Below are 17,058 nucleotides of genomic sequence, written 5' to 3' on the forward strand. Positions count from 1 at the left end.
TTTACTAATTTCTAGGAGTAAAATTGCTGAGTAATAAGAGTAACTATGTGTTCAAATTTGGTAGTACTGTCAAACGCTTTTCCAAAGTAGTTGTGCCATTTTATGTTCATCCCAGCAGTTTAAGAGAGTTCCTATTCCTCCGTATCTTTGTCAGCACTTGAAAATGTCAGCCTTTAATTTTAGCCATCCTGCTGCATATATAGTGGTCACTCACTGCAGGTTTAATATGTATTTCTCTGATGACTAATGATGTTGAACACTTTTTTTATATCCTTTTGTGAAATGGCTATTCAAGTCTTTCTCTCATTTTTCTGTTGGATTATTTGCTTTTTCTTATTGATTTGTAAGTGTTCTTTATATATTCTAGATACAAGTCTTTTATTATTTATATGTGGCAAATGTCTTCTCCTTAAATTCCATTTCTTGATTTCATTGTATCTGATTTATTAATCTTTTTTTTTTTTTTTTTTTTTTTTATGGCTAGTGCTTTTGTATATCCTGTTTAAGAAATCTTTTTTTTGCAATATTGTCTTCTAGAAGCTTTATAGTTTCATTTTCCAAATTTAGATCTATGAAACATCTGGAGTTTTTTATTCATGGAGTAAACTATAGGTCAGGTTCCTTTTCTTTTCTCAGATGGATAGCCCATAGAACTAGCACTTTTTTTATTTTCAAAGGATAGTCTGTCCTTAGCAGTAGTACCTTTGTCATAAACCATTTGTCCATATATATGCGGGTCTTGTTTTTAGACTCTTCTCTGTTTCATTGGTCTTTGTATCCCTTCTTGTGACATACCACATTCTCTAACTTACTGTATCTTTATAAATAGTCATTAATATCTAGCAGTGTAAGAGACACACACACACAAACTTTATTCTTCCTCAAGGTTACATGGGACGCCTTTTGTATTTTCAAGTACATTTTTTAAAATGCATTTTATTGAAATATAATTTATGTACAGTGAAATACACAAAACTAAAGTAAAATGGGTCAGTGCATTTTTATTTTTTATTTATTATTTATTTAATTAATTTATTTATTTTTATTTTATTTTTTAATTATTTTATATATTTTATTTATGTTCTCTCCCCTCTTCTCCCACCCCTGGCAACAAAGAAAGTTTCCCTCCATATATAAACCTTTCCTTGACCCTCCACAACAACAAACTAATACTATATTTGTGCTTCTGTGATTGACTTATTTCATTCAGCCTAATGTCCTCCAAGTTCATCCATATTATGCGATGTTTGCAGACTCTACATTATTCTTTAGTGCTATGTAGCATTTCATTATGTGTATGTTTGGTCATCCACTCTTCCCACTGATGGGCATGTAAGTTATTTCCATCTTTTAGCTATTGTAAATAATGCTGCAGTGAACATGAGTGTGCATATTTCTGTTGCTGTCTTGGCTCTCACCTCTCTAGGATATATACCTAGTAATGGGATTGCAGGGTCAAATGGTGTCTCCAATTCCAGCTTTCTAAGGAATTGCCATATTGCTTTTCACAGTGATTGTATCACTTCATGGTCCCAACAGTAGTGTATGAGAGTCCCAGTCTCTCCACATCCCTGCCAGCATTTGTTATTTTCTGTCTCGTTGAACCTTGCCATCAGTGCTGGGTTGAGACGGTATCTCATTGTTTTGATTTGTAGCTCTCTGATGGCCAGTGATTGTGGGCATCTCTTCCATATATTAGCTAGCCACCTGAATATCCTCCTTGGTGAAGTGTCTGTTCATATCTTTTGCCCATTTGTCAACTTGATTGTTAATCCCTTTACTGTTGAGGGGTTGGAGTTAGAGACAAGTCCCTTGCCAGATATATAATTATTGGCAAATATGAATTTGTTGCTGTCATTTTTGTTATGTGCTTTTTCGTGGTGTCGATTTCTTTGTTCCATATGATTTTCTATGCTGAGTTCGTTTCGTTTACGAATTGTGTTGTCACTTCCTTCATGGTTATTGTTTTGTTTTAGTGTTTGCTAAATATTGGTGCTGGTCCTTTTATTTTAACGTGAAGGTTTATCATTTTTCTTTGAGGTTACACTGTGATTTTTAGTTTTCTTCCCAAGTTTAGAAGAGTCCATTCTGTCTTGTAGTTGTCTTGACTTCCCTACCATCTAGAAGTTCTGAAATGACCGTTTTTTCCCCCTTTTTCTGGTTTGTAGTTGTCTTCATTTGTCAATTGATGTCTCTGGTTCCCTGTTCACATTCTTGTAGGCTTATTTACTTTGAATACTTCCATAGCTGGATTGGTTTCTGGGTTATATCATCTTGTGTGTCAGTGGTCAGTTGTTGACTGTTGTTGTTTCTCTGTCCAAGGGGCTGCCTTTTGCATCTCTTGTAAGGTTGGTCTGGTTTTAACAAATTCCCTTAAATTTCTGCTTATCTGGAAATGTCCGAATTTCACCATCATATTTAAGGGACAGTTTTGCTGGGTACATAATCCTTGATTGGAAATTTTTCTCTCTCAGGGTTTTATATATACCATCCCATTGTCTTCTTGTCTGCATGGTTTCTGCCGAGAAATCCGAGTTTAGTCTCATTGGTTGCTCCTTGTAGGTAACTTTTTGTTTTTCCTGTGCTGCTCTCATGATTCTTTCTTTGTCTTTGGTTTTGCTGAGTTTGATGATGATATGTCTTGGTGATTTTCTTTTGGGGTCTGTCCTGCTTGGGGTTTGTTGGACTTCCTGAATGGATATATTCTCATCTTTCATCATACCAAAAAATTCTCTTCCAACAAATCTTTGACAATTTTCTCTGTGGTTTTATTTGTCTCTTCCTGTTCTGGAATTCCAATTACACATAGGTTATTCCTTTTGATGGTATCCCACATGAACCTTAGGCTTTCTTCATTTTGTTTTGATCTTGTTCCTGATTGATCCCTTTCCAAAGAAGTGTTCAGGTATTTGCCTTCAATCTCACCAATTGGGTCTTCCATTGATTCAATTCTGCTTCTTGGCCCATTCAATGCCTTATCTATTTCTGAAAATTTAGTGTTAATCTTCTGGATTTCTGTGTGTAGATTTTGTATCATTTCTAATTTTCATTTATTTTGCCATTTTGTTCTTATATTGTCTTTCGAAATTGTTGTAGGGTTTTCTCAGTATTTTCCTTGATCTGTCTCTCAATCCTTTGAAAATACCTAAATATAATTCTTTTGAATTCCTTAACAGGGAGTTCCAATATTGCATCTTCCTCAGGGATAAGTTTTAGGTCTGTATCCTGGTGCCATGTTTTTCCTGCTTTTATCTTGCTTCTTTGTGTGGACTGTGATGTTCTTTTGTCTCGGAGGCATTGTGACGTTTTTGTGTTTATATTTAATTGGTGATTGTATGTTGGAGTGACTTGCCCATGATTTTCGTTTTCTTTGTTTTGTATGTTATCTACGCAAGCAGGGTACTGTGGTGTGCTCCTCTGTTCATTAGTTTACAGCATTTATACACTCACCACCTGTCTCCTTTCCTGTTGTCAGCCTCTTATATGTCCCTGCCGACCTTGGCAAACAGCCTATTCCTAGGTCCCTGGAATCCAAATGAGAATGATACCCCTTTAAAATCCAAAATGGTTGCCAATTTTAAAGATTCAAAATGGCTGCACTCTCGGTCACTTTAAATATCCAAAATGGCTGCCACATGTAAACAATCAAAATGGCTGCACCCTCCGGACAGCGGAAGTCAACAGCTCAGATTGTCTCCCTCTTTATTGTTTCCTTTTTTAGTTGTTGGCCACCAGCGCAGTCGTCCCTGCAGCCTTTGGTGACCAGGGCTGATCTTTAGGTCAATTCTCAGGTTCCAACACCACTTGGAAACATTCAGGCTGTTGGTTCCATCAGAGTAGCTGACAGTCCGCAGCTCCGACCGTCTCTGTATTCACTGTTTTCATTCAGGTTTTTCCACTAGTTGGTGCCTAATCCCACTTCTGCATAGTTCCTTTCAAAGCTCAGGGCACCAGGATTATCTTCTGTATCTCTATCAATTGGTTTTCTTTTCTTTGTCAGAGGTAGTCTGTGTTGCTTGTCTGCCTGTTCTTCAATCTTACCGGAAGTCCTTAAAGTACATTTTATAATTAGCTTGTCAGTTTTTTAGAAAAATGTAGTGAGGAATCATTGATGTCAGAATGATAATGATCCAACATTTCATGGGAGATTTTAATAATTATCAGGTCAAAATACACATGTCCTTATTGTTATTGCAACATTAGTTTTATACTCTTGTAGACTACTTAAGAAATTGGTCTGCCTTATAGTTTTAAATAAGGGAGCTCTGGTAGCATAGAGCCTAAGGCACTTGACTGCTAACCAGAAGGCTGGCAGTTCAAACCCACCGGCCACTCCTCGGAAGGGAGATGGGACAATCTACTTCCGTAGTGATACTGCCTTGGAAACCCAAGGAGGGGTCGCTATGAGTTGGGTCCAACTCGATGGCACATAACAACAACAACAGTTAAAAAAAATGAAACTAATTGTTAAAGAAGTTGCTTGCTTGAAATTTCATCATGAATTTGTAAGTTTATGAAACATGCAGACTACAGTTTAATGTCCTTGGTATGTTTATTTTCTTTGTTTTATTTTTCAGGACATCTACGGTAACAGTCTCCTTCTGTCAATTGAACTTTTTCAAGAATTTTTGAAGAAACCAAATATGATTTCCTTACATCATGACTTAATCTGAAGGCAAGAACAAGAAATTGGTTTTATCTCTAAGTATAATGAAGGGCTGTGTGTAAACACTGACCCTGACTTAATTCTAATGAACATTTTAGACATGAGTTTACATCGACAAATGGGTTCAGATCGAGACCTTCAGTCTTCTGCTTCATCTGTGAGCTTGCCTTCAGTCAAAAAGGCACCCAAAAAAAGAAGAATTTCAATAGGCTCTCTGTTTCGGAGGAAAAAGGATAACAAACGTAAATCAAGGGAGCTAAATGGCGGGGTGGATGGAATTGCAAGTATTGAAAGTATACATTCTGAAATGTGTATGGATAAGAACTCCATTTTCTCTACAAATACCTCCTCTGACAATGGATTAATTTCCATCAGCAAACAAATTGGAGACTTTATAGAATGCCCTTTGTGCCTTTTGCGGCATTCTAAAGACAGATTTCCTGAGATAATGACTTGCCATCATAGATCTTGTGTGGATTGCTTACGACAATATCTGAGGATAGAAATCTCTGAAAGCAGAGTTAATATCAGTTGCCCAGAATGTACTGAACGGTTCAATCCCCACGATATTCGCTTGATATTAAGTGATGATGTCTTAATGGAAAAATATGAAGAATTTATGCTGAGACGGTGGCTTGTTGCAGATCCGGATTGTAGGTGGTGTCCAGCCCCAGACTGTGGGTAAGAGAACATTGTTTGTTTTTTTTCTTGAATTAAATGTTTTTCTTTGTGGATAAAATAAGAATTTGCTGACTATGCAAAAGAAAAATTTTAACATGCTGGGAAATGCATTGCTTCAGTAGGTAGATATATATATATTATATCTTCTTGTTCATGCCTTGTTTCAGGCACAGTGTTAGTTAAAGGCAGGAATCTTGTCTTACTCATTTTTTTAAATTCTGTGCATTGCATATTCATTAAGCATTTTCAGAAGAAAAGGGTAGGGTGTAGAATACAGGATCTAGTTGGATGCAAAATTGATTTTCCCCATACATTTGGAGAATTTTCATTTTTATATAACAGATGCAATGATGAGAAATACACACACACATATATGTATGTATACACATGCAAGGAGCTCTGCTGGCATAGTGCCTTAAAGCATTTGACTGCTAACCAGAAGGCTGGTGGTTTAAACCCACTAGGCACTCTGCAGAAGGAAGAATGGGCAATCTACTTCCGTAAAGATTTACTCCCTCAGAAACCCAAAGAGGGTCCCTATGAATTGGAATTGATTCAGTGGCAGTGAGTTTGGTTTGGGTTTGGTATACACATCCATAATATGCATATACACACATACGTAGGTACATAGGTAGATATATAAATTGTTGTTGTTGTTTGCCATGGGGTTGGACCCAACTCATAGCGACCCCTCCTTGGGTTTCCGAGGTGATATCACTACGGAAGTAGATGCCCAACCTTCCTTCTGAGGAGTGGCTGGTGGGTTTGAACCACCAGCCTTCTGGTTAGCAGTCAAATGTCTTAGACACTACGCTACCAGAGCTCCTAGATATATAAATAGTAGAGAGTTTTTGTGGTCATAAACTTAAATGACCCTTTCAAAAGGGATCTTGATGCGTGCCATATATGATGTGCTAGTATTGATGTATATGTAAGTATTTGCTGGCCTTAAGATGTAGAACTTACTTAATACTTCAGTTTGTTCAAGTTTTTGAATTACAAATACCATTTTCCCAACATTTTTTTTTAAAAAAAAAGGTATGTTAACAGTAGAATGATTAAATCCATTAAGCTTAACGATCACCTCTTGAGAGAAAGAGGAGGGGATGTGAACTCCAAGGGACAATCATAGGGCTTCTGAAGGTGCTGATATGTAAGGTACCATAGGTTCTGGTTTGCCAAGATAGTTCTGGTTCATGCTTATTTCATGGGTGTAATTTTTTTTTCTTAAGTGTTTTAATGTAGGCTGTAAATTATCACTCTAGTGATAGTGCTCTTGTGTGGTAGATACATGAATATTCATTTTATTCTTTATAATTATTTTGTATGTATGACATATTTCTCAGTAAATATTTAGAAATTTTCAGAAACTCATTTGAGGTATTTTTGTACTTTTTTTCTCATGAGACTTTTTGTTATTAAAAATGACTTAGTATTCTAAATATTTTGAAGATGATAGCTTAAATGTTAACTAAAATATAAAATAGTAGAAATGCTTTTCTTTAAAAGATTCTTTTTTATGAAAACTACTTGATTGTTAATTTAAGTTTAACAAAGAAATTATCCTTGATTAATTTGGCCATAAACTAATTGTTGGTTTTAGTGGTTGTGTAACCTACAAAGAACAGAAAAAGCATATCAAATTACTTTTATTATTTATGTATTTTCATTTGTAGTCAATTTATTCTGGCTCTCTAGGTTAAGAGTATATTTTATATACTTATTGACATTATAAATTGTATGGTTGTGCTATGTAGAAAATGTCACCCAGTGACATAAAATTTATATATGTACTTTGAAAACAGAATACTACATGAGCCCTTGTTACAATTTTACTTAACATGAGTAACATACTTGATTTTGAATCAGGATTAAAGATGAAGTGATGTAGATCTTTACTGTTTCTAGCATAATTAGCATAATTATTGTTAAATAATGATTAAGTAAAGTAGATCTTTAATATTACTATGACTCCAAACCAAACCAAACCCACTGCTATCGAGTCAATTCCTACTCATAGTGACCCCTATCAGGTTTCCAAGGCAATAAATCTTCATGGAAGTAGGTTGCCTGGTCTTCCTTCTGTGGAGTGGCTGGTGGATTTGAACTGCCAACCTTCTGGTTAGCAGTCAAATGCTTTAGGCACTGCACCACCAGAGCCCCTTATTACTATGATTGTAAGTATAGAAACATTTGTTTTTAGAGAATTTGTTACATTCTTTAGAGTACTGAACATGCTTTCACAGAGATAACAGTGCCAAGATTTATTCTGGCAACTAGTATGCTGTTGTTTTAGGTTGAGAGAGTTTTTGAATGTTCCTAGCATAATTCCCGGGAGCTCTGTTGGCATAGTGCCTAAGGCACTTGACTGCTAACCAGAAGGCTAGTGGTTCAAACCCACCAGCCACTCCTCAGAAGGAAGATGGGGCAATCTACTTCCGTAGCGATACTGCCTCAGAAACGCAAGGAGGGGTCGCTATGAGTAGGGTCTGACTTGGCGGCACATAACAACAACAACAACAATAGCATAATTCCCAGTATACAGTAAGCACTTCATAAAAATAAATAAATAAATAAAAATTCACTGCCGTTGAGTCAATTCCAACTTATAGCAACCCCTCCTTGGGTTTCTGAGGCGGTATCTCTGCAGAAGTAGATTGTCAAGTCTTCCTTCTGAGAAGTGGCTGGTGGGTTTGAACCTCCAGCTTTCTGGTTAGCAGTCGATGTCTTAGGCACTGCACCACCAGAGCACCTCAAGCACTTCATAGTTCTCATTTAATACTGCTCATGTACATTTCTGAAATAAGTTTTGTTTTTATTTTTTTAATTAGACATTGTACCTGTGTGCCAGGTACTAGAGATTTAATAGTGAACAAAAGACATAACTCCCAGACCTCTTGGAATTTATTAAAACCTTCAGACCCACAGAGGAACATATTTAAATTTAAACAGCATTCATTCATTCTAGGAGCTCTGGTAGCATAGTGGCTAAAGCACTTGACTGCTAACCAGAAGGCTGGTGGTTCAAACCCACCAGCCACTCCTCGGAAGGAAGGTCGGGCAATCCTACTTCCGTAGTGATACTGCCTCGGAAACCCAAGGAGGGGTCGCTATGAGTCGGGGCCGACTCGACGGCACATAACAACAACATTATTTAAATCTGTCATAGGGATTATTGTAAATAGGTGACTACTTGGCTGTCACAGACATGCATAGCCATGGTGTGGTAGTTAATGTTTTCTGTCAACTTGGTTGGGCCGTGGTTTTGAGTGGCTGGGCAGCTGGGTGTAGTTATTACCCATGATGAGATCTGTAATCACTTCCATGGTGGAATCTGCTATGAGCAGCTAAGTAGTTGCTTTGGGATGTGGCCTACTTCCAGTGTATAAGGAGAAGCTTTGAGAAATGTCGCTAGCTTTTTGGCACATCTGGATCCTGCATTTGACTGAGTCTTCATCTCCGTGGCCATATTACCTTGGAATTATTACCCATGCAATCTTGGAATTGTTCCTGGACTTGAACTAGTGGTTTGCTGTGTTGTTGGCTGGTCTTGAGACTGTGACATTTTATTTGTCAATCTTGGCTTCATCAGCCTCAGCAGCCAGCAGCTGTGTGAGTCAGACAATGCCTGTAGCTCCAGCAGGCCTGGAACAGGAGGCAGAGCTGAAGCCCAAGGTCGAGAGGCTTTTACCAGCCCCTAGTGGTAGCATAGTGCCTAAGGCACTTGACTGCTAACCAGTAGGCTGGCGGTTCAAACCCACAAGCCATTCCTCGAAAGGAAGACTGGGAATCTACTTTCGTAGAGATGCCGCCTTGGAAACCCAAGGAGGGTTTGCTGTGAGTCAGAATCAACTTGATGACAATAAGTATTTTTGGTTTTGGTTTTGTTTTTCTAGAGCTGGCACGTTAAATTTGGACTTCTAGCCTCCTAAATTGTAAGAGAATAAATCCCTATTTGTTGAAGCCATTCACCCCTTTCATTGTACAATACATTTTAAAGGCTTTTTCTTCAGAAATGTCTAGGTGTGAGATTCTCAACTTTTCTTTTTGCATGTGATAGTTGGCAATATGAGATTAATTTTATTTAAACATGTAGATTAACATATCTTGAGAAATACTGCTCCTCCCTCAGAGTAGATAAAAGTACTACTTTACAAGATGTCTCAGGGTTTCTGACTGCATGTTCTTCTGAGGGCAAGGGAAGATTAGGATTGTTTAAAGGACAATATTCCTTAAAAAAAAGAAAACCCTTGATAAGGAAAAAAGTAAGTGGAGCAATAGAATGGAAGGGACCTAGTCAAACTACTGGCTCTAGAATATGCCAGTCCTCACTGGTTTGAGAGAAAAATGTGTCCATAACTGGGGAGAGGAATTGGGATGTGGGGCATGTACTAGGAGACACGTGTACACCCTGCCTTTGACAGAATAAACTGATTACCTTTTGCCTAGGAATCCTAGTTTGTACATTGTCTGGACATGTAGTAAAATGTTAATGTTTTAGTTCCTGTCATCTGTTTCAGTTGGCTTAAGGCTACCCTACAACCAGCACACACTATCCCTGTCATGGGATGCTTCTGATTTTGCTGGGAGCTTTGAATATACAGAAACATTTATTATAATATAATGTAATTAATTATTTAATGTCTATAAGTCACGTAAGGGCAAAAAAAAAGTTTTAAAAAATTAATGGTTTTGGCATTGTTGCCTGTATACAGACATCTCTCCCATCCTCCCCCCATTTCCTCCTTTCTTCCTGTAAGAAAAGATGGGATAGAAGGAGAATGAGAAGAAAGTGCCTTTTCATAGTCACTGAAAATGATATTTTAAACAAAGACTTGTTGAGCTTTGGGTGATAACTTGTTGCAATGGTATATAAAATTTGACGGCTCGAGCAACAGGAGCCATCTTCATGATTGTTGGTACATTTGAGTCTGTTGTTAGGGCTATAGTCCTATGATTGGTTGTTGTGTGTATGCTGTCAAATCAGTTCCAACTCATAGCAACCATGATATGACAAATTAAGCTGCCCCGTAGAGTTTCCTAGGCTGTAATCTTTATGGGAACAGATCACCAGGCCTTTTTTCCTAGGGAGTTGTTGGTGAGATGAGAGTGCCGGCACTGACCTTTACGTTAGCATCCGAGTGCTTAACCATTCATTAGGCCATCAGGATCTGTTATACCGATGACATCCCAGACTCATCATGTCAGACTCAATTCCTACTCATAGCAACCCTGTAGGGCAGAGTATAACTGCCTCATTGGGTTTCCAATGCTGTAAATCTTTACAGAAGCAGACTGCATCATCTTTCTCCCATGGAGCAGCTGGTGGGTTCAAATCACTGACCTTTAAGTTAGCAGCCAACCCCTTTGTCGCTGTGCCACCAGAGCTCCTCATACTTACGAGAGACAGTGGTGATTAGAGGATTCATCTATCAGGAATAAAATGGAGTTCAATATGTAAGTCTAAAAGGTAAGTTATAAGGGAGCAGCAACTCTAAAAATGAAAGAACGCTCTGACCCTTAAATCTTGCATAATTTTATAAACTATCTTGAAATTTAATGAAGTCTCAGTTAAAGTTCTTACTTAGATTTAATTGCCAGTCCTGAAAACTCCCTGTATGTTCCGGGCAAGAAGAAATATTTGATATTTACAAAAGCCTATTATACTAAGATTAGCACTTGTTTGTTACTGTTTTCAAAGAGAGCTAGAAAATCCTAGGAAAAAATTCAATTGAAAGTTTTATTGAGGTAATTGTAGATTCACATGTAGTTGTAAGAACTAATACAGAGAGATACAGTTTCCTCCAATGGTGCCATTTTGCAAAGCTGAAGTACAGTATCACAACCAGGATATTGACATTAATTAATGCAATCTATTGATTTTATTCACATTTCATATTTTACTTGTACTCATTTGTGTGTGTATGTGCTTATTTCTATAAATTTTACCATATGTGTAGGTTCATGTGTTCACCACCACTGTCAAGGTACTAAATGGGTCCATCACTGAAAGATCATTCACATTATTCTTTTTCAACCACACCCTACTACCCCATCCTCTGGTAACCACTAATCTATTTTCCATTTCTAAAATTTTATCACTTCAAAAATTTTATGTAAGTGAAATCACCCATATGTAACCTTTTTAAAATGTTTTTTTTAATCACTTGGCATAATTCCCTGGAGATTTGTGCAAGTTGTTGTATGTATCATTTTTCTTTTTTATTGCTGAGTAGTATTCCATGGTATATAAGTACCATAGTTTGTTTAACCATGGACTTGTTGAAGGACATCCAGACTATTTCAAGTTTTGGGGTATTAGAAATAAAGCTGCTATGAACATTCATGGACAGGTTTTTGTGTGAGTGTAAGTTTTCATTTCTCTGGGAGAAATGCCCAGGAGTGTTCATATTTTCTTTTAAGTCAGAAATGTTTAAAGTGCCAAAGATTAACTCAGAGAATAGGTATTAGGGCTAGTCATGAATCTGGTGCCTTTACTCTTTTATCTGACGGGGAAAAAAAATTTTTCTTGATTGAGAAATTCCAATTTGTATGCTTTTAGTGGGAGATTGGCACCAAAGACCACTTTTCACCATGCAGCTTAGAAACAGATATGTGAGAGTTGATGCTTAAATGTTAGATAATCACTCACCAACATTGGTACAATATGTCATTAACAGGTATAGTTGATCATAGTCATTACTATTTTAAGTTATATAAAGAAGAAAGTTAAAGCCCTAATACTAAGAAAACTGCTTAAGATTTTTGGTGCATTTCTTCTAGTCTTTTCTATATGCATATAGTACTAATTTAATATTAGTATTATATAATACTAATTTTAGAAAATTAAGATTGAGCTATAGTTAGTTTGGTGTCCTACCTTTTATATTTAACATATCATGAATTCTCTTATGCCCTAAAATTGCTTTCAAAACATTAGAAATATATAATCTATTCAATGATTGTGTCTTGTTTCTTAAATCCTTTCAGTGTTATGATAACTTAGGCACTTTACTTTATTTTTGGATATCCTTTGTAATAGGCTCCTAGAAGTGGGATTATTTGGGTCATGTGATATATATTGCCAAACAGTTTTAAAAAAAAAATGTGGTACCAGTATACATTGCCAAAAATGTTCATTTCACCAGATTTCAATTATTTTTCCCTTGTGTAAATATAAGTTAAAAAGTTGAACTTTTAAAAATGTTTCTTAGCCATTTGTATGTCTTCATTTGTGAATTGGTCACTTTTTCACCATTTTTGTATTGGTGAGATTGTATTAGGGTTTATGATTATACCAGCTCCTCACTTATTAACATGTGAAAATCAACATTATGCAAAAATGGAAGATAACCACATCAGATCACAAGATGGAAGATGACTGTATCATTGCCTAATTGCCAAATTCCATTATTACATAACTGCCAAACCATTGAGAATCGTGGCCCAGCCAAGTTGACATATATTGTTAACCATCATATACTCTCACTTCACACCTCAGCATTTGTTACTGCCAGACATGTTGTTGTTGTTGTTATGTGCCGTCGAGTCAAGCCTGACTCATAGCGACCCCTCCTTGGGTTTCCGAGGCAGTATCACTGCGGAAGTAGGATTGCCCAACCTTCCTTCCGAGGAGTGGCTGGTGGGTTTGAACCACCAGCCGTCTGGTTAGCAGGCAAGTGTCTTAGCCACTATGCTACCAGAGCTCCCACTGCCAGACATATTAATGTGTAAAATAGTTGGAAAGGTGGCATAGTACCTAAGGCATTTGGCTGCTAACCAGAGGATTGGAGGTTCAAACCCACCAGCCACTCTGCGGAAGGAAGACTGGGCAATCTATTTCTGTAAAGATTCACTACCTCAGAAAGGGAGGGAGTCACTGTGAGTTGGATTGGACTCAATGGCAGTGAGTTTGGTTTTTTCAGTTTAAAATAGTTGAATAGTAGATTTTTTTACTGTTGTTGTAAGTGTGAAATGTCAGATAACAAGATAGTTGATAAGTGAGGAGTAGATGTATTTACTAATGCATAAATATAAAATATGTTACAGGAATAACATTTCTGTTGGATAAGTTTTTCAGTTAATGAATATCTCTTGTTTTACATCATGTTTTTAATCTTTTTTCTTGTTCTTTCAAGATATGCTGTGATAGCATTTGGATGTGCCAGCTGTCCAAAATTAACTTGTGGGCGAGAAGGCTGTGGAACAGAATTTTGCTACCATTGTAAACAGATTTGGCATCCTAACCAGACCTGTGATGCTGCCCGACAAGAGAGAGCCCAGAGTTTACGTTTGAGAACTATACGTGCTTCATCTATTAGTTATAGCCAAGAATCTGGAGCAGCAGGTATTTATGTCTCACTTCTATTAAGAAAATATGTGACACAGAACACTAGTTATTTATTTTAATTAAAAAATGCATAGTGTTCAGCTGCTGCTATCCTCTATCCCCCCTTCAGATTTCAAATGTGTTTTGTGTTACAATTTCTGTCCCAGAAGCACTCATTTCTTTTTCTGTGGAAGAAAGTGGTATAGAGATTGGAAGGATACTGTAGTCAAAAAAGGAAAAAAAGAGGTGTCATGGTGATACATGTATATAATTTATAGTAGCCAAAAATGGTTTGAAACTTGTTTTTAAATGTGTTTTAGATGAAGTTTATCAACTATTTTAATAAAATACTAATTTTGATACATCACCTTTAGATTATTTTTAATTGTACAAATATCACAATATTACAGAGTTAAAGCTGTATTTATTCTCAGAATGCTTTTCTTTTACATGTTTTGTAAAATAAATTTCTTACTAAAGTCTCATCCAATCCCAGGATCAAGGTGACAAAATAATACCTTACTAAAGAGATACTAAGAACTTTAACCATGAATTTAAAAGTTATGTGGGGATTTCTACATTAAGAATTTATGTATCTCATCCCAAGAGTTTGAGGGAAAAAATAATGTATAGACTCATGTTCCCTGGATAAAAAATTTTTTAATTAATATTTCATATTTATAGACTTATGATTGCTTATTGAAATTGTAATCCTTTTTAGAAAAATACTTATTTTTCTCTGATTATGAAAGGCAAAACATAGAAAATACAAAACTGTAGGAAGAAAATAATTTATATTCCTACCAGCAATATGTTGAAATAGTCTTTTGCTTTTTGTGACTAGAATAGACTTACTAAAAATTAACATGGACAACAACAGTAATTTTTATGCTTGTTTGGTGACTAGCTTGCTTTTCTTTTTATGAAGATTTTGGGTGGAACCCAAAAGTGTTAGGAATTAACTTTTGGTATGAATCCCTAAGTAATTCAAAGAGGACTTAACTATATCTAAACTGTTTTCTGAGGAGGTAGCCATAGCTATTGGGTGGTCCACCTGGAAAGATAACCCTCCTCTCCCAGGTGTAGGGGATGAGTATTTATTAGTCAAAAGGTACATAGGCATATATTGAGTAAAATAATAAACTCTGGAGTTAGACCGCCTGGATTCAAATCTGAGCTTATCCACTTATTCTTTATGTGACCCTGAGCAAGTACGTGACCCTGAGCAAGTTACTTGCTGCATCTGTAAAATGAAGGTGCAAATAATACTTAGGAGCTCTGGTGGCGTAGTGCCTGAGGCATGGCATGTGACTGCTAACCAGAGGCTGGCGGTTCAAACAGACCAGCACTCCTCGGGAAGAAGATTGGGCAGTCTACTTCCATAGCGATACTGCCTTGGAAACCCAAGGGAAGGGGTCACTCCACAGCAGTGAGTTTGGTTTTTGGTGGTTTAATAATACTTACTTCCATAGGGTTACAACATTTCCTGACTCATAGTAAGTGCTCTCTATGAGGCAGAGAAACTACAGTCTTCTGATAGAGATTTTATGTCTGGGTCTTCATTTTGAAAAATGACAGAGATACTATTTTTTAAATAAACATCATGATTTTGAGCAGCCATTTAAGATACAGCTATTGGTCTCTACTCATCTAGAGCAAAAGAGAATGAAGCAAACAAAGGCTCAAAGAAGAAACTAATCCACAGGACTAATAAGCCATATAAACCATGACCTCTTCTAACCTGGATCCAGAAGAATTAGATGGTGCCCAGCTATCACTACTGATCATTCTCTCCAGACACACAATGGAAGGTCACAGATAGGATGGAGGAAAAACGTAGAACAACATTTAAATTCACAGAAAAGGCCAGACCTACTGGAAACCCCTGAGACTATCGCCCTAAGTTACCCTTTGAACTTGGCACAGACACTACTCCAAGAGGTGATCTTTCAGCCAAATAAGATTAGTTTATAAAATAAACATCACCTGTGAGTAAAGTGTTCCCTTAAACAAGGAACTATATGAGACCAAATGGTTAACACCTACCTACCAAAAAGCAGAGAAGGGAAGGGAAGCTAGATCAGTGGAAACAGAACAAACATAATGGAAATAATAAGAATGCTGACACATTGTGAAAATTGTAACCAATGCCATAGAACAATCTGAATAAAAATTATTAAAAGGAGAATCTAATTTATTATGTAAACTTTCACCTAAAACACAGTATTATTTTTTAAAAATAAACAAACACCATAATTTAGCAATCCAAATAATATTAGTCTTCTTCAAAGTAATCATCATGGGAGGTTTTAGGTTTATTTCCATAGTGCTACCTTGGAATCCCTTTTTGTTAATAACCTTTCAATCTTGATGCATTGTCTTATCCTTTTAATATCAATTTGATTTTTGGAAATGATTGAAAGATTCTTTGGAGCTAAGTCTAGCAACTAGAGTATGATAGCTGGTTGATTCACTGGTTTGGAGTGGATCCATACTAACATGGGAATAATACGATCACGAGAGTGATTATGTGTGTGTGTGTGTGTGTAAAAAGTAGCTTTGAAGGTGATTCTGAAAGAAAAACTTCCCAAATGATTTGAGCCATATACTGGCACTGTTGAAATAAACATAGCTTCCCAAGTTGATTATTTTAAAAAATAAACTTCATTTGGAATTTGTTCTATATTTGTTTAAAAATATTAAGACTTAAAAATTTAAAGTACATGCATTTTTCTTCAGTGTGTCACAAATCAAAGCTGTCGGAACAAATGGCTGTGCAATAATTTCTTTTGGTATAATCTATAAAAAATTAAAAATTTGAACTCAGTTTCTCACTGGCTTGTAGGAAAAGGGAAAGGAGCTACCATCTAAAATGGTTTTATTAATTAAGTTATTCCAGACATTTTGTTATTCTTTGTCTCCCTTTATTATGATATACTGAAAAAGTGATTCCACTTATTTCTAATTAGTCATCTGCATATAAATAAATGTGCTTTAAATGATTTATATTATGTTTATTTAAAGATAAATAAAGTTTAAAGATAAACTGTGGCAGTAGTGCATCTAAGTGAGCCTTCTTGTGTACAGCTACTATGAGGTTTATGTAATCCAAGTTACATTTCAAATAAACCACTTATTTTTCAGTTTTTGTTATGTATTATTCTCCTTTTATAAAAATATAATATTTACTGTTAGGTAGAGACAAGTATCTAAAGAACAGATTTGATGCATTGAACACCAATGACCGGAAACCAGATGAATTGTGGGATGACATCAAGAGCATCATCCATGAAGAAAGCAAGAGGTCACTAAAAAGACAACAAAAGAAGAGAAGACCAAAATGGATGACAGAAGAGACTCTGAAACTTGCCCTTGAGCAGAG

At 36.3% G+C, this 17,058-nt stretch overlaps 1 protein-coding gene across 1 annotated transcript in view; it reads left to right on the forward strand.

Annotated features, from left to right (window-relative positions):
* The first annotated feature begins 4,497 nt into the window (after positions 1 to 4,497).
* The window catches only part of RNF19A (ring finger protein 19A, RBR E3 ubiquitin protein ligase), a 32,595-nt gene continuing 20,034 nt past the window's right edge, over positions 4,498 to 17,058 (forward strand). Inside the window, exons 1-3 of the mRNA XM_042783628.1 lie at positions 4,498 to 4,505; positions 4,676 to 5,347; positions 13,486 to 13,694. Coding sequence (XP_042639562.1) covers positions 4,498 to 4,505; positions 4,676 to 5,347; positions 13,486 to 13,694 — 889 coding nt within the window. The remainder of the gene's footprint in view (positions 4,506 to 4,675; positions 5,348 to 13,485; positions 13,695 to 17,058) is intronic.

This window comes from Orycteropus afer, unplaced genomic scaffold, assembly GCF_000298275.1.
Source record: "Orycteropus afer afer isolate SDZICR_OR568_19922 unplaced genomic scaffold, OryAfe1.0 scaffold00021, whole genome shotgun sequence".
NCBI classification, from domain to species: domain Eukaryota; kingdom Metazoa; phylum Chordata; class Mammalia; order Tubulidentata; family Orycteropodidae; genus Orycteropus; species Orycteropus afer.